The following is a 23,210-nucleotide window of genomic DNA, read 5'->3' as shown; positions in this document are numbered from 1 at the left end:
TAACAGGAAAATGTTGGCAAGATGGGAAAGTTTCAAGTTTCCATGCAGTTTCAATAGTGTCCCAAAAGTTATTCATGTTCCTCAGTTATCCCTGAGATAGGCATGTTCCCCGCAGGACCTCCTGGCTGTTGGCAAGGCACAAACATGGCACTGCAAGAAGAGGATTGGCCTGCAGAAGAAGTCTTTTGTCTGTCTTGGACCCGTGGTGAGGTTGGAGGCTGCTAGTATTGTGGTGGTACTGACAAACTTCAGTGAAGATTTCACCCCCGTACGCTACGTGATGTACAAATACAGATACGGATTTTGGTCCTCTGGGATCCAACAGGCCAATTTAAGACACAATGAAACAAATCCAGGTCCAAAGAGAAGGTGGAGGAAAGAGTTCCTACAGGCAACCAACAGGTCTGATTAGAAGCAATTAAAAATTAGCCATTTCAGCCAATCAAGAACATTGCTTAGCTCAAATATGACTAAATATGACTCAAATATGAGCTCCTTCTACATGGGGATAACGAGAAAAACTGGAATGTGGACAACTTTTTCTCTTTTGTATACGTACAGTGACGATGTAGGTCTTACTTTATGACTGTGATTCATTGAGGTTTCCCTGATATAGATAGTAAACAAGAGAGAGACACCAGCTATACCACAGCATTTGACCATGTTGGATTTGCACCAGAAATCTATAATTTTCCCTTTATCAGTGCTACACGTACACTGGATCTCTGAATTAATTTTCATACTCTTTGAAAAAGGCTTACAGATTGTATTCTTCTCCCATCAAGACTTATCCATGGCAACTTCCAGCTTTCCATCTTGTTGGCTCTCCAAAAAATCCTTTCATGCTCTTTCTTTCTTATTTGAGCTGTCTCATTAGCACAGAGGCTTCATGATCACTTCTTGCACTGCATAATGTTCTCTCAGATATCCAGTGATTGCAGTTTACAGTCTAATCTAAAGGAAAGCTGGCAAAAAAAATCACTTCAGAGTTTTCAGCAAGAGAGTATGAGTGATCTTACTAAATTCTGAATCTCCTTGGAGTTTCTCCACATTGTTTAAACTTAATTTCTTCTTCTTTCAGCAAAACCCTTCCAGAAGTCTGCGAGCTCACAGAACTGATGTACAAGGAGAAAGCTTCTTGCTATAGGAGTGGTCACACATCATCCAGAGACAAATGGGCACCTCTAGGATGTAGGTTATCTAACTCACTTTAGATTCTTACTGTAGAAATCGCTTCTCCATTGGTTATAAAGCCAGAAGAATAACCTGAACCATCTAAACAATAACCTTCTGTCGTCTTTCACATGCCCTCTCGCAGTGCAGCTTTCTACCTCTTGTTCAAGCAAAACCCAGTCTTAATGGGCTTAATCTGCATTAGATCAAGTTGTTTTTAAAGATCCACCTTTTTAACTGTGGCCTTTGGGATGTCCTTCCCTAGCTTGGTGTATGAGCCATCCTTCTGGTGGTCACAGAGAAACAGAACCAAGGAATGAGATTTGGAAACAAAGAGGGCAGGCAAAGAAGCAAATTCACTTTCACAAAGTACACCTCCTGAGACCACCCTGAAGTCCTCACGTGGACAAGAGTAAGTTGCCAGCATGCTCCTGGCAGCAGAAAATCCTTACTGGGATAGCTGCTCTGCTTCTTCCCCCATGTCCCTCCCTCCTTGGAAGCAGCAGTCTCAGCAAACTTTCTGGCAGCATCAAAATGATTTAATGCAGAGATGATCAAAGGTTTGTGCAGCTCAGATCTGAGCCAGCTCCAGTGCCTAAGGATTGTAAAGCTCTGAATATAGCGACTGCCTTGACTGAGAAATTGTTAGAAACTGAAGGCAGTGGGAAAACAGCCTTCAGCCTTCTCATACATGAATGTAAAACTTCTTAGGTGGGTCTGTATCTTTGCATTTCTTATTTTCATTTTGTAAGGTGTTTTGTTGGTTTGTGGGGGTTTTTTTGCAACTTCTTAAAATTCTGCTTCTTTCAGCATAACTTCATTTTCCAGAGAGCTTTGCAGTAGATCGAATAGTATTGCCCTAGGTGAGTAATTATCTCCACATGATTAGTTCAAAGCACAAAGAATCTACTCCTATAGGTTATAAAAACGTTTTTGTTCTCCTTTTAAAATGCAAAAGAATAAGACTCTTGGCTCATTTTATGACTTCCACAATACGAACTAGTCAATGAAATTGAAAGGAAAAACACATTATCTCATAATTTAAACCACTCAATTCAGAGAGTAAAACATCACTGCAGTACAAAGATGCAGCTTCAAAATAAAAAGCCCAATCAATCTAAAACTATCATGCAAGCATAATTGGTTAATTCAGAAACACTTTTTGTCAAGCTAATATATCATTTCTCATAATAAATGAAGTCCCAGGGAAGAAAATTGAGCTCCTCAGTTCAGGAGGGACAGAGAACTTCTGGATAGAGTCCAGCACAGGGCCACCAAGATGATCAGGGGACTGGAGCATCTTCCTTATGAGGAAAGACTGTGGGATATGGGGCTGTTTAGTCTCGAAAAGAGGAGACTGAGAGGGGATCTCATTAATATCTAAATGGTGGATGTCAGGAGGCTGGGGCATCCCTTTTTTCTATTGTATCTAGCAACAGGACAAGGGGTAATGAGATGAAGCTGGAACACAAAAAGTTCCACTTAAACATAAGAAAAAACTATTTCACTGTTGAGGTGAGGGAGCCCTGGCACAGGCTGCCCAGAGGGGTTGTGGAGGCTCCTTCCTTGGAGGTCTTCAAGACCCATCTGGATGCGTTCCTGTGTGACCTGACCTAGGACTTGCTTCTGCAGTGAGGTTGGACTAGATGATCTTTAAAGGTCCCTTGCAATCCCTACCATTCTAAAAAATATATATATTGCATCATGTTTAATTTTCAAAGAGGGATGAATAAAATACCTTCTATGTTCTTAGACATATGGAGAGCAAAAAAAGATCATAACGAATGGTTAATGATGTACTTATTTCATGCCTTCTTTGCTCAGGATTACAGAAGTTATGGGCAAATTTTCCCTGTTTATTAATTTAATTTATCTCCTGTGCCAGTGCAGGGTTACTTCATGAAGCATATTGTTAGATACTTCATCCTGATTCAGTTATGAGACTCCCTTTTCCCCAAATCCATTATTTCTGCTGTGTTTCTTTCACAGCCTGGAGCCCTCACTACCTGTCATAGCTTGTTTAAATTTTTTGTGACTTCTCACTGCTTCCACTGTTTTGACAGGTACAAAGATTTTCAATGAAAAACCCTCAGCTCCTCAAGAAGGTGAATACACAATCCTGCATGACAAGTTGTTATTTAAAACAGCTGAGGCACACACAGAGGTATCAGTTCTGAAGCTTGGGGTTTTCCAAATCTGTGTGACACTGACATTACGTTTTGTCTCAATGATTAATATCTCATCACTAAGAAAACAAGGTGCAAGGTGACAATGTGGTGGTCAACATCATATATACACTAATGCTGTACATTCAAAAACAGACTTTAAATCAGCTGTTACAACTCAGAAAAGAAATTCTGCTCTCTTTGTGGATAATTCTCTATAAAACTTCAGTTTATTGCACTGCAGCAGTCAAAAACTGAAATCAGCCATTAGGAAGTGTAAGAAATTAGATAAAAATATGACAGGGAACATCACATGCCACTGAATTACTGCATTTTGGCTACTGCTTGATTCTCTGATTGCCCTTCTCAAAAGGAACTCAAAAGTCCACAATGTGCAGAAAACACTGTTAAGTGAGATCAGAGGAAGATAATGGGTCCTGGCAGAGTCTCTTCAGCCTGGAAAAGATGATAGCCTGTATTTTTAAGGTAGTGCAGTAAGGTAAAAATAATTAAGCATGCCTGAGAAGCATTAACCATGCAACCAAATTCCAGGAGATGGTCCCAGAGTCCTCACTGGTTGTCTCTAAAGCGAGCACCTCAGTGTGCAGCATCAGTAAAAGCCAACACAGTGCTGATCATTGTCAGGAGGGATATAAGGAATAAGGCAGAGTGTCATTTTGGCTCTAAATTGTCAGTGAATCCTCAAAAGACCATAAGATGCGATCACAGAATAGTTCAGGCTGACATCTCAGCTACAGCTTTGGTCTCCACATTTCAAGACAGATAACAGAGTTAGAGAAGGCACAGAAAAAGGGTGGGAGAAACAACCCCATATGGCTATTTCTGTCTTACAAGAGATTGAAAAAGCTCAGACTCTTCATTTAGAGAAGGGATGACCAAGTGGGAATAGGATCAAAGTTAAACTGGTGAAAAAAGTGAAAGCAGAGTTGCTTGTTACTCATCAAAAGCCGCAACACTAGAATGAGGGCACACTTGATGAAACAGATCTAAAAATGTAAGAAGAACAGACATGGATGTCCCTCTTTAACATTCACTATAAAAATGTTGTAAATGCTGGGGCAATGGACCACAGAAAGTGGCCAGGTTCACATGCTCTCCCTGAATATCACCTCCTTTTGCCACTGCTGGAGACAGAGCATTATGCCAGATGGATACTGGATCTGACTTCATAGAGTATTTCTCACGTTCTTGTTGTTCCATGATCACAAATACCAGATCTATGTATGGTTGGGTCACTTGGCAGTCATGTTAGATTTTAATCAAGTATGGGTTCATTATTCCATTTCTGTCAAAATATTCCAAGCACATAATACAAGCTTTTGCCAAAATTATACCTAATCCAGCACAAAAACTGATAGTGAAAAAACCTAACCTGTTTTTGGAACACTCTTGAACAGCACAGTGAGCTCATCTCCAATTAGGATGGCCTCAATGAGAGGCACCTGGATTTACTGTTTTGTCTGACTGCAACTGAAGTGGTGTTTGGAAGTGAGCTATGAAATAATGAGTAATGGAGAGAGGTAAATAGAGGTAGACTTTCCCAGTTTCAGTCTCCAGACCGCAAAATGGGAGCATTCAGTGACATTATCAGGCAACAAGTTTAAAATGAGAAGTTTTCCTCTGTGAAACATGTAAGTCATAAGAGTTTTTGCAAGGAAGGTCATTAAGACCAAACAATTTAAAGAGATTTCAGGTAAATTTATGGAGTTTGTGAACAGGGTCGAGAATCCATCCAATAAAGACGATAAACTTCCTAATTGAATGAAACTGCTAAGGACGGGATCACAGAATCACAGAATAGTAGAGGCTGGAAGGAACCTCTAGAGATCATCTAGTCCAAATCCCTACTAAAGCAGGGTCACCTCAATTAGGTCACTCAGGAACGTGTCCAGGTGGGTTTTGAAACCTCCAGAGAAGTAGACTCTACATACTCCATGGGCAGCCTGTGCCAGGGTTCCCTCACCCACACAGGAAAGAAGTTTCTCCTTGTGTTCAAGTGGAACTTCCTGGGTTCCAGCTTGTGCCCGTTATCCTTGTTCTGCCACGGGCACTACAGAAGAAAGACTGGCCCCATCCTCTCAACACCTCCCCTTTAGGTATTTATAGATGTTAATAAGATCCTCCCTCTCAGTCTTCTCCAGGCTAAACATCCTGAGGTACTGCAGCCTTTCCTCATCAGAGAGATGTTCCAGTCCCCTGATCATCTTGGTAGCACTTCATTGGACTCTCTCTTTGAATTTGGAGCCCTGAACAGGATCACTTGCTCGTGTTTGTTTCACAGACTCTTTTTCTGAGTATCCACCCTTGGTCTCTCTTGAGATGCAGAAACTGGGATGAAGACCTTACCGTTTGACCCAGTTGCTTCCATGTTTTTAACATTTTAATTAAACAATATATTATTTCTCTAGATGCCGTTATATGCAGAATGACTAAAAAATGTTGTGGAAGAAGAAATAACAGGTATATTCAAATACACTTTGAACAATCTATAATTTGAACTTCTGAATTGTGCACAGTTCTGCCACAAATGGTCTTAAGCTCAAAAGCCCTGAGAAGACTTCAGAGACCACAGTGGTCTCATTCATCACCTTTTTTTATATTGATGCACAAGATCTGGGTTACAGATCTATTAAATACTAAAAAGCATATGCTTATAAAATAAAGAATGCATTTATTACACACCAGGAGTTAATTTCTCCTGTTCCTCCTCCTCTTAGAGTCCTTTCCTCTCTCCATAAGGAGCTTGAGCCATTACCTACTAGTCTCAGAAAGCCTTCCCTTGACTCAGGTATAAATGCCTAAAGAAAGCACAAAGCAGTATGGAATAGATAAACACCAGCAAAAATAATCAAGTCTTCCAGGACCAGTTAAACAAGCATTGAAGGACTTGGTTATCCTATGACTTGGTTATTTTCCTTCAAGAAGTCTTGACGGTTGGACTCCAAAATCTAAGGGTTGGACTCAATAATATTAAAGGTCTTTTCCAATCTAGAATTCTAGGATTCTAAGTCTTTAAACATCAATGTCTGAATTTAACTCAAAACTTGGAGGAATTTCCTGGGGGTATTAAACATACCTGTGGGCCTGAGGTACCACTTCTGAGGGCTCCATCCTGCTGTTTTTCTTCAAGTTGCTACCTTTTACATCGTGGACAGGCTCTCCAAGCTCATATTTTCGTTTAAGATTGCATTTAAGTTAGCTGCTTGCTGGTAGCAAATGTAGTGCCTGGTTAGCCAAGTTGGTAAACACTGAACAAGAACTTATCCCTGTGCAAACATTAACTCCTCTTGCTTTGCAGAGATCTGGCAAAGCAAGCCAGCGAGTCACTCCTCCAAGCTAAAAGGACACCCAGATTTTCACACCCATCGAGACACATAGAAAAAGTTTAGATTTCAAACAGACTGAGCAACCACTCTCTGGAGAAATAGCCCTATTTTAAGTATTCATGTATTTATGTCCAGTTATTATTTAATAAGAACATAATTTCTTTTTCTGTATTTGCTCACTTTTTCCACCCACAATTTGCCTGACTTCTCTCTATTGCAGCCCAGTGTACAAGGCTCTGGACTGTGGTTCCCCCTTCTAGTCCTCCCATCTCCTCAGTAACACAGGTTAATATGTGTTATCTTTAGTTAGTAAACTTCCACATTATTCACAACTCTTGCCTCCAGTCTTGTATGTGCAGCTACTTCCTTGACCTTTCCTCTTGGACGTACTCCAGTCCTTGCTGAAAACAGGTGTCCTGGTTTCATCTGGGATAGAGTTAATTTTCTCCCTAGTAGCTGGTACAGGGCTGTGTTTTGGATTTGTGCTAAGAACAGCGTTGATAACTCAGTGATGATTTGGTTATTGCTGAGCAGGGCTTGCACGGCATCAAGGCCTTTTCTGCTTCTCACCTGCCCTGACACCAAGGGGACTTGGGGTGCACAAGAAGTTGGGAGGGACCATGGCCAGGATAGTAAACTGTTCTTATTTCAGCCCACAAGTTTTCCTTTTTTTTTTTTCATGATTGTCCCCCCTATCCCATTGCAGGGGAAGGAGGGGCTGGTCAGAGAGCAGCTTCATGGTGCTTAGTTGCTGGCTGGAGTTAAATCACAACCACAGGTTACAGAGGCATGACATCTCTTTTGCTCTGCACTTTCCATAAGACCATTTTCACACTGTTCTTAACCTTGTATGATGGGAACTGACCTATAGAGAGCATAGCCTATTATCATGATGCTGAATGCCTCTTTAAGGACAGCTTCAGAATTAAGAATCTGAAGTCCAGCAGAGCTGGAGGATTCGTTCTTCACAAGGTACATAATTACTTTCCCTGCTGTGATGGAGTACCCATAGCATGTGAAGCATCAGTAGTTTTACCGGAATGAGAAATGTAGCAGAGAATTCAAACAGTGCTAGGCAGCTTAACCCAAGTGATCAGCCAGGTTCAAAATTCTGCATCTCCTACTTTCTTTTGGGTGGCTTTTGGAAGACAGTTGCCTCTGCAAGGTAGAAGCTTCCAGCCTAGCCACTCAGAAGCTGCCCTGCCCTTCACCACATCAATCATATTCTTGTTTGATTTGAATGGTTGGGTAAAGCTCTGTGAGGAGGAGAAATAATAGTTAAATCAGATGTCTCATACAATCTCACATCTTTGTGCCAAATCCCCCTTTCTCCACTGGAACAGAAAATTAAATGCTTTTTTTTTCATTCATCCTCCTGAAGTTCATAGTTAGCCCCAAGTTCTTATTCTCACTTTTTCTGAGGGTATTTTCCTTCAATTTCTTTTCTTGCTTTCTCTCATCTCTCTAACTTGAAAAGGGCACCATAAAATCAATAACAATAAAAACAATAACAGAAATCAGCCATAGCACATGCCTTTGATTTGGGTGATGATGTGTCTGTCCCCCAGATGGTTACTGTTGCTTTAGTTATCTGACTCCCTTAAAAGGCTTAATAATTCTTTTTTTCAGTTGAAAAGATGAGCTACCCCAAGGAAGAGTGCAGCAACATGTATAATAACATCTAATAGCACATCTAGTCCAGGCAGACTCAGCTGACAGCAGAACAGCATGGTCCCTTAGAATGTGCTTCATAACACTGCCACTTCAAAGTGTGTTCACCAAAAACAGGTTTTAAAGAACCCTGTTTCTAGATGAAATCTTAAACATCATGAGCAGCCAGTGAGCCGTCTCAGTGGGGGATTGCTAACATGTGGCAACATCCAAAGAAAAAGAAAAAAACCCAAAGCAGAAAAGAAAAGAAAAAGAAGAAGAAGAAGAAGAAGAAGAAGAAGAAGAAGAAGAAGAAGAAGAAGAAAAAGAAGAAGAAAAAGAAGAAGAAAAAGAAGAAGAAAAAGAAGAAGAAAAAGAAGAAGAAAAAGAAGAAAAAGAAGAAGAAAAAGAAGAAGAAGAAGAAGAAAAAGAAAAAGAAGAAAAAGAAGAAAAAGAAGAAAAAGAAGAAAAAGAAGAAAAAGAAGAAGAAAAAGAAGAAGAAAAAGAAGAAGAAGAAGAAAAAGAAGAAAAAGAAGAAGAAAAAGAAGAAGAAAAAGAAGAAGAAGAAGAAAAAGAAGAAAAAGAAGAAGAAGAAGAAGAAGAAGAAGAAGAAGAAGAAGAAAAAGAAAAAGAAGAAGAAAAAGAAGAAGAAAAAGAAGAAGAAAAAGAAGAAGAAAGCTTTCAACCCCATCTCCCTCACAGGGTTGAATTCAGAACAGTTTCACTATTTTACTCTAGAATAAGCTGAACTGACAGCTCTACAGAAAATAAAAAGGCTGATGGGGAGAGAGACAGTCACAGGCACCCTGAGTTCCTACCAGCAGCTGATCCATTTTGCTCACCAGCATCCTGACAGGCAACTAAACTCTCCTCTTGAAGGCTGAGCCTCCCTGCCGAGTTGCAAGCCACCTACACAACCCAGGTCCCAACTGCACAAAGTTTTCTATAAGACCTGAAACAAGCCAGCATACATCTCCTTTGCTCAGCTTAAAACAGTGTCTGTGCACTGAGCACTCCATTAGTATATGAATAGCAAAAGCTTGAGGTGACCTTTCAGCAGTTGCTCTGACTTAATTGAGACTCTCCTCTTCCCCCACCCTCCCCTTCTCTTTTTTTTTCCTCCCCCCTACTTCTTTCTCTCTCTGTCACCACAATAATCCTGGCTATTGCTGTGGCACACAGTAAATGTTGGCTGAGGAGCACAGTGTCCAGGGTTGGGGTAACAGGCTTCACAAAGGTGGTAGCCAAAACTGCAGCTTTCTTCAGCAGGTGGTTAACAGCATGTTACTGGCTCATGAATCCTTCTGTGCCACAGTAACAGGTGAACAGAAAGTGCTGAAGGTTTCATTTGATGAATCTGAAGCTGAACAGAAACTCCCTTGTATTTGCAAACAGGGTGTTGCTCTGAGCTGCCTGATAAATCAAGGTGAGGTCTGTGCCCAGTAGCAAGTTATAGGATGTTTAGAAGTGTAAAGAAATAGAAAGCTTACATAAGGGGAGGCTTTCAATAGTCAGTACATTTTAAAAGTGACTCAGCCCCTCCTCTCTCATAAAAGAGTAGACCAGTCCTGTGCTAAGCCAGGACTCCAGTGGAAGCAAAGAGATAGGAAGAAAGTCAAGACAGAGTTTATTTCCAGCTTCACTCGTGCCACATCCATAAAGTTACATAGCATTGTGTGGTCTGTTCAGTTAATGGATTTTAAACATTTACCTGTCCCACGGGTAAAGCACTGTGAGACTTAAGTGCTGTTCGAGAAGTGCTGTGGTCCAAACCACAGTGTTTATAGAGATGGGACAGTGTATCTAAGGCTTGAACAAAATGCTTCCTCACAACTACCATAGGCACTTGTGATCCACTTATTTTGTTTCCAGTTTCTGTAATGGATGCAGAATATTGTTCTCAGTCTTTGAAACCCTGAGGGATCTGGTGGCTTTTGCTCCACTGAGACATTGTAACATGTTGTCCAGAGAGGTGGTAGATGTCTCATCCCTGGAAACATTCAATATCAAGTTGGACAGGGCTGTAGAGGTGTTAGACTAGATGATCTTTAAAGGTCCTTTCTAATCCAAACTGTTCTATCATTCTGTGATTCTATTTGGTCTCAAACTGAGCGTGTTGCTGCCAAATACAAGCAGCTAGAAGCAGGAGTTAATTCCTTTTGTGGTATGTCAGAAAATATGAACCATAGATTGTCTGCTGCCAGGGAATACTCAGAACATTGGAACAACCTTATTTGACATCAGATAGTTGGTTAGAAAAACTGAAAAGCTTATATAGGCCGTCTCCTCAGTAGGTATAAATTGGTGTGTTATCTCAGTGGCTAGGTGGCCCTAGGAGAGAAGAATTCACGTGTTAAAAACTATGCTAAAAACTTAGCATATCCAGCTGAAAATGAGTAAAGAGGTTTGATAGAGTCAAGTACAAAAAACAGAATTTTATTTTTGTAAGTGGCATTACAGAACTGTTCATGGGCCAAGAGAAGTGCAGACATGGAAGCATCTGTACAGGAACATAGCAAGAGCGTTTTCCAGGCATTTCCTGCAGCTTCAGGGAACTTATTACAGGGCAGTCAGCCAGGGATGCAGAGCCAGAACCTGCTGATTGCTGAAAGAGCTGGCTGGTGGGGGGCAATGCTCTTGGGTTCTCCTCAGGGAGTGCATTTCTTCCCACATGTTGAACTGATGAATGCTTTGGTGTAATGGAAAAGGCTTCAAATGTGAAAAACAAAATGAGTGCTGTATGGAAGTGAAGTATTCCATTCAGTGCCCTGCCCAGGGGGACTTGGCTTTACGATATCATCTCTAACTCAATCTTTTTGCGCCTGCTTTACTAGAATTTTTATTTAGGGGAAGCACACTGAAGTGCAGAGCGAGTGGTACTCATGAGCCCTGAACTGTAATCCCAACTTTGCCTCAAGGCAGCTGAGCAGCTGCTGGCAGCTCTGTGTCCCTGCTTCCCCTTCCACTCATCTGCTTGTAGAGCAGGTGCTGCAGCCTGGCTCAGGCAGAACAAAGTGGCTCAGACTCCTGCTAATGCCTTTGGTTCTACTTTTGCAGTGTCGTAAAATCCTACTGTATGTACAGAAGTAATGAAGCACCAGTGACAGGCTTGAGTCTGTGCTGGTCTGCAAAAGAAACCCACTCAGTCGGCAAGGCAGAGAAAAGCCTCATTGCTGGAAGAGCCAAGAGGGGCTTATAATCAGGCTGTAATCAGTGACTGTCATAGTGTCCTGTGGGAGGAAAAATAAGTCTGGGTCTCTGTCCTGGACAGAAACCATTCCTGACCAAGCTTTGTCCCCAGGAAGTCAGGCAGATAAGTAAGTATCCCTTACCAAGCCATTTCTCACAGACAGTGGTTTAGCCCTTTGCAGTGAGTGCCAAATCTCAGCAGAATGTGTGTTGCAGCTCAGCTGTGCATCCTAATTCTCCCCAGGGGGCTTGTTATTTTACAGTACTCTCAACATACTTAATCTACACCTTTACAAAGACTGTTGGCAAGATTTGCCAGAAAATTACCATGGAGCTCGAAGAGGAGTGGAATAATAGGTCTGATCTGAGTGGACTTAGTGCACAATATGTAAGGTTTGGACATGGCTAGAGGGTCAGTTCCAAGTAAGAACTTAGTCTTAGGTCAAGGTATGGATTAAACTGCAGTGGTTTAACATCTCTCCCTCCCTTTACCATATACACATTCCCAGTCATTAAAGGCTGCTTGGGCCATGGATAAGAAACATCCTTAAGGCTGCTCTACTTTGTATCCAACCCTGTTAGTTCCAAAGGTAGAGTCATGAGCTCTGATGGTGAAGTAATGCTGCCTTCTGCTCAGTGTAGCTGTTAGGACTCATGGCCCAAAACTACAGCCCATCAACATGACCCCCAAACTGCTGGCTGGTTCATCACTCTCCAGTGATGACACAAAATATTCTATGAGTGCCAATTAAGCAGTAACATTTGCAAAGATGCTTCTGTGTATTTAGCTCATTGTTTGCACTGGAACATAACTGTTGGCTATTCTGCAGGGATGTATTAATCCCAAATGAATCCTTTCTGGCATAGGAACAAAACCTGTTTTCTGAGGGAAGTGATCAGCATCTGAACTCATCACACACATAGTAGACACAAAGTTAAAACAATATTCAGGAGGCCAAGTAGATTGGTTTCCATAAATAAAAAGGTGTTCAAGTACAAAGTAGCTCAGAAGTCACTCCACCTTGAAGAGCTTGTTTCTTTTTTCCCAGCCTGAGAAATGTTGTAGCTCACCTTACCAAGACAAGTAGAGAGGTCCAGGAGCAAGAGACACGTTGGGCACACACAAGGGTCGTGACAGGCAGATATGAAGGATAAGGGACATAGGTTGCCCTCCATGACTTTAACCAAAAACTACTGTAAATTCTTGAACACATGATATCATTCTCTATTTATAGGTACCTAGGTATAAGATGAAAGTCATGATTTTTGCATTACCCATGTGCTGACAACACTTTTTCACTTCCCTTTTCCCTGTTACCCCACATAGCAACGTTGGAGCTCTTCCCTTTTTAAATCTATCCTTCCATCATATATATGTTCTTATTGTGCCTACTTCAGTCTGAATCTGAACAAGTAACAAGACAGACATTGACCAATATAAAAGATGCTCTTGGATGAAGAGGCTAGTAGCAGGTGTTTCTGACATTTCTTGAAATGATGAATATCCCACTTCTCTTAAAGTGCTAAGAGTTAATTTATTTCTGGCTCAGCGGGGCTGTGAAATGCTAAAGCTTAAGTCACACATTCCAGAATAACCTCCTGCTCTGCAAAACTTTCAAATTAATCTTCAGTATGGTTTTAGAGGCTTATCTTCATAACAGACTTCTATCTTTTGAAAGCCAAAAGAGTAGATGCTGCTTTCAGTCGTTCTATAGACACCAAGTTTGGATGGAGTATTTTATGAAATAGCTGGTACAGTAAGTGTGCCCAAGCTCAGAGAGCAATCATTGCAGAGGGGGTGATTTTTACTCAGGATAGTCTGTACACTGCCAGGCCAAATAAACTGTTTCCTTCTCCAGTCTAGAACTACTCATGAGAGAAGAAAACAAAAAACCCAGGCAGCTTCCAAGGGCTCCAGGCAGGAGGTAGGGCTGCTGTGACTCAGCCCTAGGTGACTTGCTGGTGGTGCTGATCAGGGAGGTGGCAATGGCCAAACACAAGTACAGGTGCTTCATGCCAATGCTGTTAAATGCCTTTAATTGTGACTGGAAATGAACCTCCACTGATGCTGCAGCAGTTCAGTTTCCATTTGCTACCAGACAATCCCAATTTGTAAAAATAAAATGTGCAACCAGCTCAGGCTTTCCACAAAATCACTTTTCATTCAAAGCCAGCTGTATCTTCCAGTGACAAGACCTGAAAGTTTCCCAGACAAACATGTCCTCTCTCTGCTTCTACCAAAGCCATGAATATAACATCATTCATCAATATTGCTCCTTCATGTTGCTGGAGTTGGAGGGAAACTGCTCAAACAAAGGCTGTATAAAATGACTAATACCCTACTAGTGTCTAAAATAAACATCTTTTATGTCTCAATATTTGCTTGTCATCAATGTCCCTGAGAGCATCCTGTCTTCATAGGGTGCAACTCAAAGGCGTTTGCTGTTTGGGTATGATTCACACTTTGTCAACAATAAGCACCTTTGGTTGAATCAAGCAGTTTCAGTTACTGCAGTATTTCTTAGGGTGTTTGAAAGCAGCCAAGCTCTAGCAATTGCCACAAGCATTGTTAGTATCAGAGGTGAAAATAGCTACTCAAAATTAGCTGTCTGTGTAGTCTGGCAAGGAGCCTGTCTCCAAATACAAATTTGGAATGAATCTCCTTATGAATGATCAGGTCTGCAACCCTTGTGCTTCAAATTTCATTCATATTTTACTGGAACTATTTAATAAGGAAGAAAAGCAAGCAGTCATGAAGAAAGACTGTTGGAGGAATGACTAACAAGCCTCCTTCTGTATAAACATGCAGAGAAATAATTAATCTACTATACATAGAATCACAGAATCATAGATTGGCTTGGATTGGAAGAGACCTTTAAAAATCACCTAGCCCAGCCCTTCTGCCATGTGCAGAGATGTCTTTCACTAGATCAGGTTGCTCAAAGCCCCATCCAACACTTCAGATGATGGGGCAACCATAACTTCATTGGGCAACCCATTCCAGCATCTCACCACCCTCATTATAAAAAAATTCTTCCTTTTGTCCAATTTAAACCTAACCTCTTTCAGTTTAAAATCATTACAGCTTGTCCTGTCACTACAGGCCTTGGAAAATGTTGTCTCCATCTTTCTTATAAATGCTTTTTATATATTGAAAGACCACAATAAGGTCTCCCTGGAAACCTCCCTCCTTCTCTTTTTCAGGCTGAACCCCAACTCTCTCAGCTTTTCATCAAAGGAGAGGTGTTCCAGCCCTCTGATCATCAACAGGTCTATGTCTTTCTTGTGCCAGGGATCTCAGAGCCGGATGCAGTAGTGTCAGGGATTCCAGGTGGAGTCTCAGAACAGCACAACAGAAAGGCAGAATCACCTGCTGGCCACACTTGTTTTGACGCAGCCCTGTTCCTATCTCCTTACCCAAAAGGCAGGATTATTAATGACATAGTTAAAGCACATGAAAAAAGGTGAGAAGTGAAAGCTGATTTTAGATTTAGAAAGGATTACTTTTGTCACAAGCAATGCATTACAGTAAGTCTCTTTTTTATCTTCTGTAATTCCCTGTCACCTTCAAATCCCCAGTAGGAATGAACATTACCTGGAGTAATGTGAGATGCTCTCAGAGAGGAAATACTGTCGTTTGCTCTCAGTGGAGAGACCATCCTACAACATCTGCCTTGGAGGAAGCCACAATGCACAATAGGCTTTTGGACCCCTTTGCCTTCAGCAGGGACGCACCAAAGCCTCGTAGTTTTCCATCTGTGGAGTCCATTGTAAGGGATGTGCCATTTATGGCCAGTGCTGGTTTTGGCCACTTCTACCAGGGCAGCAGTTCTGATGGTGCTGACTAAAACCATAATTTTAGAGCTAACCAAAGCTCTGAGCTACAGCTTGGAAGAGAAACAGCTGATGAGAACAGGATTCAAACACAGCTGAGTGGCCTTGTATCAGTGTAGATCATTAACTGCAGGAAATGCCAGCTAATTTCACTTAACATAAATGTCTGTTGTTTCAGGCTAAATTCAGTCAAACTGCCTCCTGTTTTCAGAGGGTATAGAAGCCCAGAGTTACTGCTGATCAGGCACAGCATGCATGTCTCAGTCTCGGCATGCATGGGCAGGTTGGATAATGGTTCTTCCAAGCTTTTTGCATGGCTCCAGCTTGCACAGCCAGAAACAACAAAATTTAAGATACCCTTTGTCACTGAAAAGACTGTGTTATTCATAAATTCTGTAAACACCCAGAAAATCCACCTGATCTCCTCAGGAGGCAGTAAAAGTAGAGAGCTAACAGGAAAAATGCACTTTGCTTTGATTTTCATGGAATCATATAATCATAGAATGGAAGGGGATGGAAGGGACCTTTAGACATCATCTAGTCCAACCCCCCTGCAGAAGCAGGTTCACCTAGATCAGGTTGCATAGGAACATGTCCAGGTGGGTCTTGAAGACCTCCAAGGAAGGAGACTCCACAACCCCTCTGGGCAGCCTGTGCCAGGGCTCCATCACCTTCACAGGAAAATAGTTTTTCTTATGTTGAAATGGATCTTCTTGTGTTCCAGCTTTAACCCATTACCCCTTGTCCTGTTGCTAGAATCAATAGAAAAAAAGGGATGCCCCAATCTTCTGACACCCACCATTTAGAAATTTAGATATTAATGAGATCCCATCCTTAGTCTCCTCTTTTCGAGACGAAACAGCCCCATATCCCACAGTCTTTCCTCACAAGGAAGATGCTCCAGTCTCCTAATCATCTTGGTGGCCCTGCACTGGACTGTCTCCAGAGGTTCCCCATCTCTCCTGAGCTGGGGAGCCCAGAACTGGACACAGGACGCCAGATGAGGCCTCACCAGGACAGAGTAGAGAGGGAGAAGAACCTCCCTTGACCTGCTGGCCACACTCTTCTTGATGCATCCGAGGATGCCATTGGCCTTCTTGGTCACAAGGGCACATTGCTGGCTCATATATTTGCTATTTGCAAAGCTGTAGCTTAAAAAAGAAGAAAAAGAATCCCAGGAAACAAGACTTTCAGGGTGACTTTCTCATGAAAATAAAGTACAAAATGTGGATAGACATTGAAAAAGAAATTTAGTCCAGATGCTCAGCTGGTATCAACCAGCACAGTCCTTATGACAGCTTCCCTACTTACACCACCTGGATCCAACTCAGCTACCCGGCCAGTATATTCATCAGAATTCATAAGAGGATAAAGACCTAAGTACCTCATATAGTCACAATATGGAGTTTATTTAAGTGTAATCGCTTGCCATACATCTGGATGCCATTGACAGATTCATCTTGCCTAACTTCAGATATCTAGAGGTAGGCTGCTACATCCCAGGCAATTATCCCAGGCAATTGATATCAAGTAAACATCAGAAATGCATCCATATGAGTCAGGCACCTGAACTGTCCACTTCTCCCCATTAACCAGGAAGGGAGTCTAGACACTTCAGACATCTATATTTGTCCAGATTAATCCCATCCTCCTGTGGCAAGCCTGAGTAAGGTGTAAAAACAACCAAAAAAGATATATCAAACTTTCAATGAGATAGAGATTTCAAATAGAGAGAAATTGTGTACAGTGTTTTGAAGCAAACAAAAATATCATAGAATCATAGAATGATAAGGGTTGGAAGGGGTTGGAAAAATATAGAGATGTTTTTGTAAAATCCAGAGGATTTCAGCTGAGAAGCTCAAATATAAGGGTTTCCCTGCTCTTGCACTGACCCCTACATGGCACACAGATCATCTTTCTATGTACATGACTCAGAGCTCTACAAGGTAACTTGATGTCAGAATTTCTCTGGGTTGGTGAAGGGGAAACAGCAGTGATAGCTCTTTTCCACTGGTGGTTGTAGTCAGCAAATCTCACTCTAAAGTAAGGTTATCCATCACTTTGTCCTGATGCAGAAATAAGTGACATTGCGAAGCCTATCTATGCCACCTGTGCTTTGGTCCTCAAATGCCACCTGGTGGTACCTCTTTGAAGCCCTTTCAGGTCATTATGGGCATTCTTTGAGGATATAAAGGGCTGAGCTGTGTCCTGTGAGCAGCAAGCTTTCTGCTGGAATGCAGATGTCCCACTGAATGTATCTATTTGATGGGCTTGCAATAAAGAATTTAAGGCAGAAGCAAACATTGGTACAAGCAACATAAAATATAAAAGAAAGGGTCATCAGGGAAAAGTGGCATCAGAACCAACTCTGTAAAACTTCCCCAAGGTGTGTGCAGCACGTGTGCATTGCAGGCAGGACCCAAGGTTATTGTTACACATAGGAGTCAAAGCATGTTTTCCTAGTCCCATCCAAAGACCTCACCATCAGTCACTTTTCCTATCCATGTAGTTCATTTTAGACAGGTGATGCTTTTCAGCAACACTGTTAGCAGCTTTAGGAGCAAGACCTGAATGGCAGCCTCCCAGAGCTTTTACAGTAGCTCCATTATAAACAATCAAATGGCAAAAGAATGAAAACACCTTGGGGAAGTTTAACTGAGTTGGTTCAGATGCCACTTTTCCCTGATGACCAGTAAAAAATTCACAAGAAGAATGACTTGACTCAAAGAGCAGCATTTTCACCATTGGCAGGGTGTGTCTCAGTGCTTCACTACATGTGCAGCAAGTTGCTGGTGGTCACAGCAGATGATTTCCTACATTCCCAAGGGGAAAGGGGACAGAGAGGAGACCCCCTTCTTCCAGTTTTCTCCATCTACAGAGAGTGAAAGCAGGACTTTGTTGCCCCAGACTTCCCAGGTCACCTGCTGGAGACACAGGCTTGCTCTCCAGTGCCTCTACATCACCCTTACCCATGAAAATGCCACGAAAAGGATTCAAGGCATGGCACAAGGAATGAGGAAGATGGCTGCAATTACTGCATCCTTGAGGGGAAAAGTGTTCTGGAGGTATTTGCTCAGAATACTTCAGAGTGTAGAGTGCAATTGATATATTTGTTTGCATTTCAGCAGAAAGCACTTTCTGGGCCTCATAGCCTTTGTAGTTTATCCAGGTGCAAAACCAGCAGCAGGAGGTTTCCCACTGTGTTTAGAGGCTTAATACCAGGAGCTACTTATACACAGACAGATCATACAACCCTCAAGCTGGATTTTGCTGTTTCAAGCAAGCAATCATCCAGTACTCACACCTCTAAATCTTGAAGTTTCTCACATGGAAATGCTTTTATACATGGGAGTTGGGGACATGCTGGCTTGAGTCAAACTATAGACACTGACATGTCCAAATCCCATGCTTGGACAGCCAATCAAGTCAAGAGAGGCCAACCTAACAACACTGAGCAATGGAGCCCCAAGACACCAAATACCATCATGATCCAGCTGAGCACACCAATGCTCTAGAGACCCAGCAGATGTTCATTGCATGCTAGCACACAAGGACTACATTGTGCCATTAGGCATAGGGTTGATGAGAGCAAAATGCTCCCCTGGGAGCTCATGAGGAGATTCTTCCCCTACCTTTCCCTCAACAGTGGTACAGATGATGACCCATTGCCCAGGACAGAAAAAAGGAGGGATTACAGTTCCCTGAGTGCTTATAGAGAAAACAAAATCCTCCTCCAAAGCAGGATGAGCATAGTCAGACATTTCTTGCAGCCACTCAGGAATTGCCAAGGGGAGGCCTAGTTCCTTCCTTGCTGCATATTCTGGGCTTTTTCTCACAAGCTCCCTGTGCCTGCCTCAAATCAAAGCTGCTGTGATGTGCGGGTTTCTTTTGAATGTTACACACAACAAAATTGAGAAGTGCTAATCCTCAGATCATTAGCTGGATTGATTTCAGGAAAATAAGATTATTTCCAACTGCTGCACCTGAGTATTAAAAGACTTAAGTGTCAAATTTTGCCATTAGATGCATCCTATTGAAATCAGAAGTTCTTCCTGGCTAAACTGAAGAAGTGGTAAAGTGAAGAGCATCTACCTATGAAACACTGTGTGCTGTTTCTACATACTTCTTCAAGGCAGAATCCCAAATCTACAGGAAGAGATATCAGTTCTGTTATCTGCAGCCAGAGAAACTACTCTCATATGTTCAAGACTTAAAGCCCAAGACCAGGATGCTCTGAGTGACTTCTGTTCTCTTACTCACACTGCTAGGTTGATGCACACCTAGTGTGAATCAGGGTAATACCAAGGACAGCAAACTAGAAAAGAGGAGGTAGGAAAAGAATAACCTAAAGACACAAAAAATATGCTTTCCAGAGACATTCATCTCCTCCCACTTGCAGTTCAGCAAAATTAATGATCTTCCCTTAAAGACTTTTAGAGTCTTTAATAATAAATATATATACACAATAATAAATACGAAATAAATAATAAAGACAAAAAATGATACATACAAAACTTGCTGACATAAATTCAACCCTCTCCTAAGCCCCACAATGCTAAAGTTCTAAGTCTTTAAATGTTTCTAAAGCTCATTTTCTCACTGCAGAATGTCTTGCATTTTCACTGCCAGAAAAAAAAAAAGGGGACAAATAAAAGAGACATTACCTTGGCTTTTTTTTCTCCATCTCCTATGCTTTTCTGTTGCCTGGTGTTAAACTGGCCTTTAGCAGCTCATCCAGAACCTGCAAGACACACCACTCTTCTTATCCTGGCTGCCATAGGGATTCTGCCTGTGTTTATGATTAGTCCACTACTGTATCCGCCACAGTAGGGTGAGGCTGTTTAAACACTTAATTATATTCATGACTCTTACTCTAGATAAGGTTTCCCAAAGCACTGAAGTGTACCAGTTAGTTGCTTGTGAAGCCTTGCAAAACTCTGTGGTTTTGGCTCATAGTGCTTCTTTACACAAACCTTTTTTCCTCCTCCTGCCACAAGTGGGTTCTTCACATTGCTGCGGTCAGGTGGAACCAGCTTATAACTCAGTATTTTGGCTTATAAAACAGCTTCAGAAACACAGCAGCCTGATGTTCTGGGGTGTGATGATGCCAGAATGGCATATATCTTTCCTGTCACGGGGCTTCATGAAGTTCAGGGATTTGCTGCTCCTTCTCCACATACACAGACCCTCTCCCCAGCCTTGCCAGCCCAGATTGCTCTCCCCAGTATACAAACATCCCAATGAAATCAATGGTAATTTGGCTAATATGTTAGCAACTAGGGTTGTAGATAAGCACAAGAAAAAGCTCAAGAGTTTAGTTCCCTCCAGAGTTCAGAGATACTGCTTCCCACATGTCCTGAAGATGCCAAAAAATGTTTTCATGATGAGGATGACACAGTATTAGAACAAACTGCTCAGTGAGATTCTACAGTCTCTGGTCTTGCTGGTTTTCAAAACCTGGTTGGACCAAGCCCAGAGCCACTTGGTCTGCATTCATGGCTCACCCTCCTCTGAGTAGGGCTAGAGATCATGCAAGGGCCCCAACAAGCTCAGTTCTCGTGTGATCCTGTCCTATGATCCCATATCCTGATACTGGTAATGGTGTGTGTAGGTACTTCAGGATTTACAGCATGGGCTGAGGATGAAATCTGCTCCTTGTAACAATGTTGATGTTACTGTGACCATACAAGTCATACACTCGCTCTGAAATACAGTTTATTGAGCTGCAATGTGGGAGTGATTCTAGTTCTTCATTTCCCTAAGGCATTTGCAAGCATTTTGTAACATTTTCAACTTGTTCTTACAGCAATCGCTGTTTTACAGTTTCACAGTGATACAGCAACTGCAATATTTCCATTAGTCCTTGGAGCAACAACAAAGTAAACTTTGGGACAAGGTACAAGTATACTTTAGGCAATGTCTTGCTTAACCTAATTAAAGTAACTGAACATCAACCTGCTGACCAAATATAGGGGGTGTTAACTAGCTGATCACTTATCTCACATGAAAAAAATAAACACACATGGCACTCCACAGTTCTGCAAAAGTGAACCTGTTCCACATTTTTAAAAATGCCATTCACATAAGAGGATAAAAAACCTGCTGCAATTAACACAACTAGCACAAGAGTGGGCAATTGGGAACTGTCTTGCAGGAGGAACCAGGGAGCCAGGAGGAAAGGAGAGAGAGTCATCATGCAGTGAGGAGCGGGATGGGGGACAGGAGGGAAGATAGAGCTGTCAGATTGGCTCAGATGTTGATGAAACCACACTCTTCAGTACTTGGTCTAGATTCATGGGTTCCCTGTGTGGCCTGTGAAGATGCCATATTAGCTGGTTCTTCCTTCCTTCATCCAAAGGTATTGTTTATCTGGAAAATGTAGTTCTAGCAGCTTTCTGAGGAAGGACTCTGAGTACGTCTAGGTGGGTGCTCATCAGGACGGCACCTGAGACAGGAGAGAACCAAAGTACAGAAATAAGGATGCAATGGGAGCAATTCTGCCTCAACAGGGGTAATCCATGTCATCTCTGGTGCTTCAGGACATCCCATTTGGTCTCCCTTCACCACTCCAGAAATGTGTAGCTCTATGGATCTTGTGCTATACCTGTCAACCCTTGCAGGTGGCTGAGCTCCCCAGCATCTCTAATGGCTCTAGGTACCCGTGTTTATACAGTTCCAATCTTGCTTGTGCTACATTATATCAGGGGAACTGACTGTGACCCACTAGTTTTTGGCAGGTAATGCTGCAGGGCCAACTTCTGAAAATTGATTCAAATAAAACAAAAGATGGAAACTCAAATTTGTTTCAAAGTTATTCCAAACTATCCTGGATCAACCTCAGTCAGCCCAGCTGATATAGTCAAGAGAATTTGCCTTTTACAGGCATGAGCTCTTTCACTTCATAATTATTTGGGGCACTTTACTGGAGTACAGTTAGTTTAGTGGATATTATAGATGCCACCAAGCATTCAGTTACAGAATTGATGTAGTTTCCTTCACACTTACAATACTGACCCATCTTAAGGCATGAAAATCACCTCAGACAGTGCCAGACACTGATCAGTGCTCAGCTGACCTCGACTCAACACTCCAGGGCACTTCTTAATGTCCCGGTCCAGAGGAGGCCAGGAGAGCTTCACTGTTCTGCGTGGATTGGAAAGAGGCTTTATGAGACTAAGTGACATTAATATAATCCTGAGTATTTTTATTTCTCTCATTCTCTGGAAAACATCAGTCTCCTGGCTCTGTGGGAGAGCACTGATGACTCTATTGCACAGTGAGCCCAGGGAAGTTAATCTGAATTAGCTTTTAAAGTGGACAAATTCAACTGCATTCATCTCTGTGTAGAGACACATGCTCAGAATTACCATGAAAGTAGTTTGATTTGGTTTGCTTAGGTTTGGAAGTGAAATCAGGGGAAATAAAGGACACTTTAGAGCCCTGGAGGGTATCACCCAGGAGTTTAATGAGGTCTGTCTGGTCTTCTTGAATACTCAGGGGCAGAGGAGGCTGCAAAATACTGTGAGCTGAAAAGCAGTGACTGTGGTGGTGGTCTGTTGTCTGCAGGAAGGAAAGAAAGAGAAAAAGCTTGCTGATACCAGGCTTTCACTCTGCCATACATAGGTTTAATACATAATCCTAGAAATGGCAGGGTATTTTTGCAGCACATACAGACTTTGCAGAGAGATAATGATGGACTCTATAGGAAATCCACAATGGGGTTCCTGCTGTCTTCCAACAGAGAGATTTCATTTGGTGTCAGCTGACACTAATAACTCAAGAGCAATACATGATTTATTTTTTCCAAAACAGCTACCTGACAAATATGTAAAACATTGTTGTGTTTCTATAG

At 42.0% G+C, this 23,210-nt stretch overlaps 1 protein-coding gene across 1 annotated transcript in view; it reads right to left on the bottom strand.

The window, feature by feature from the left end:
- FER1L6 (fer-1 like family member 6) overlaps positions 1-20,138 on the bottom strand; it is a 90,324-nt gene extending 70,186 nt beyond the window's left edge. Inside the window, exon 1 of the mRNA XM_061995726.1 lies at positions 20,023-20,138. Coding sequence (XP_061851710.1) covers positions 20,023-20,042 — 20 coding nt within the window. The 5' untranslated portion in view covers positions 20,043-20,138. The remainder of the gene's footprint in view (positions 1-20,022) is intronic.
- Positions 20,139-23,210: the final 3,072 nt, after the last annotated feature.

The sequence above is a fragment of the Colius striatus genome, chromosome 4, assembly GCF_028858725.1.
Source record: "Colius striatus isolate bColStr4 chromosome 4, bColStr4.1.hap1, whole genome shotgun sequence".
Lineage (NCBI taxonomy): Eukaryota > Metazoa > Chordata > Aves > Coliiformes > Coliidae > Colius > Colius striatus.
This window is presented reverse-complemented; position numbering and strand designations above follow the sequence as displayed.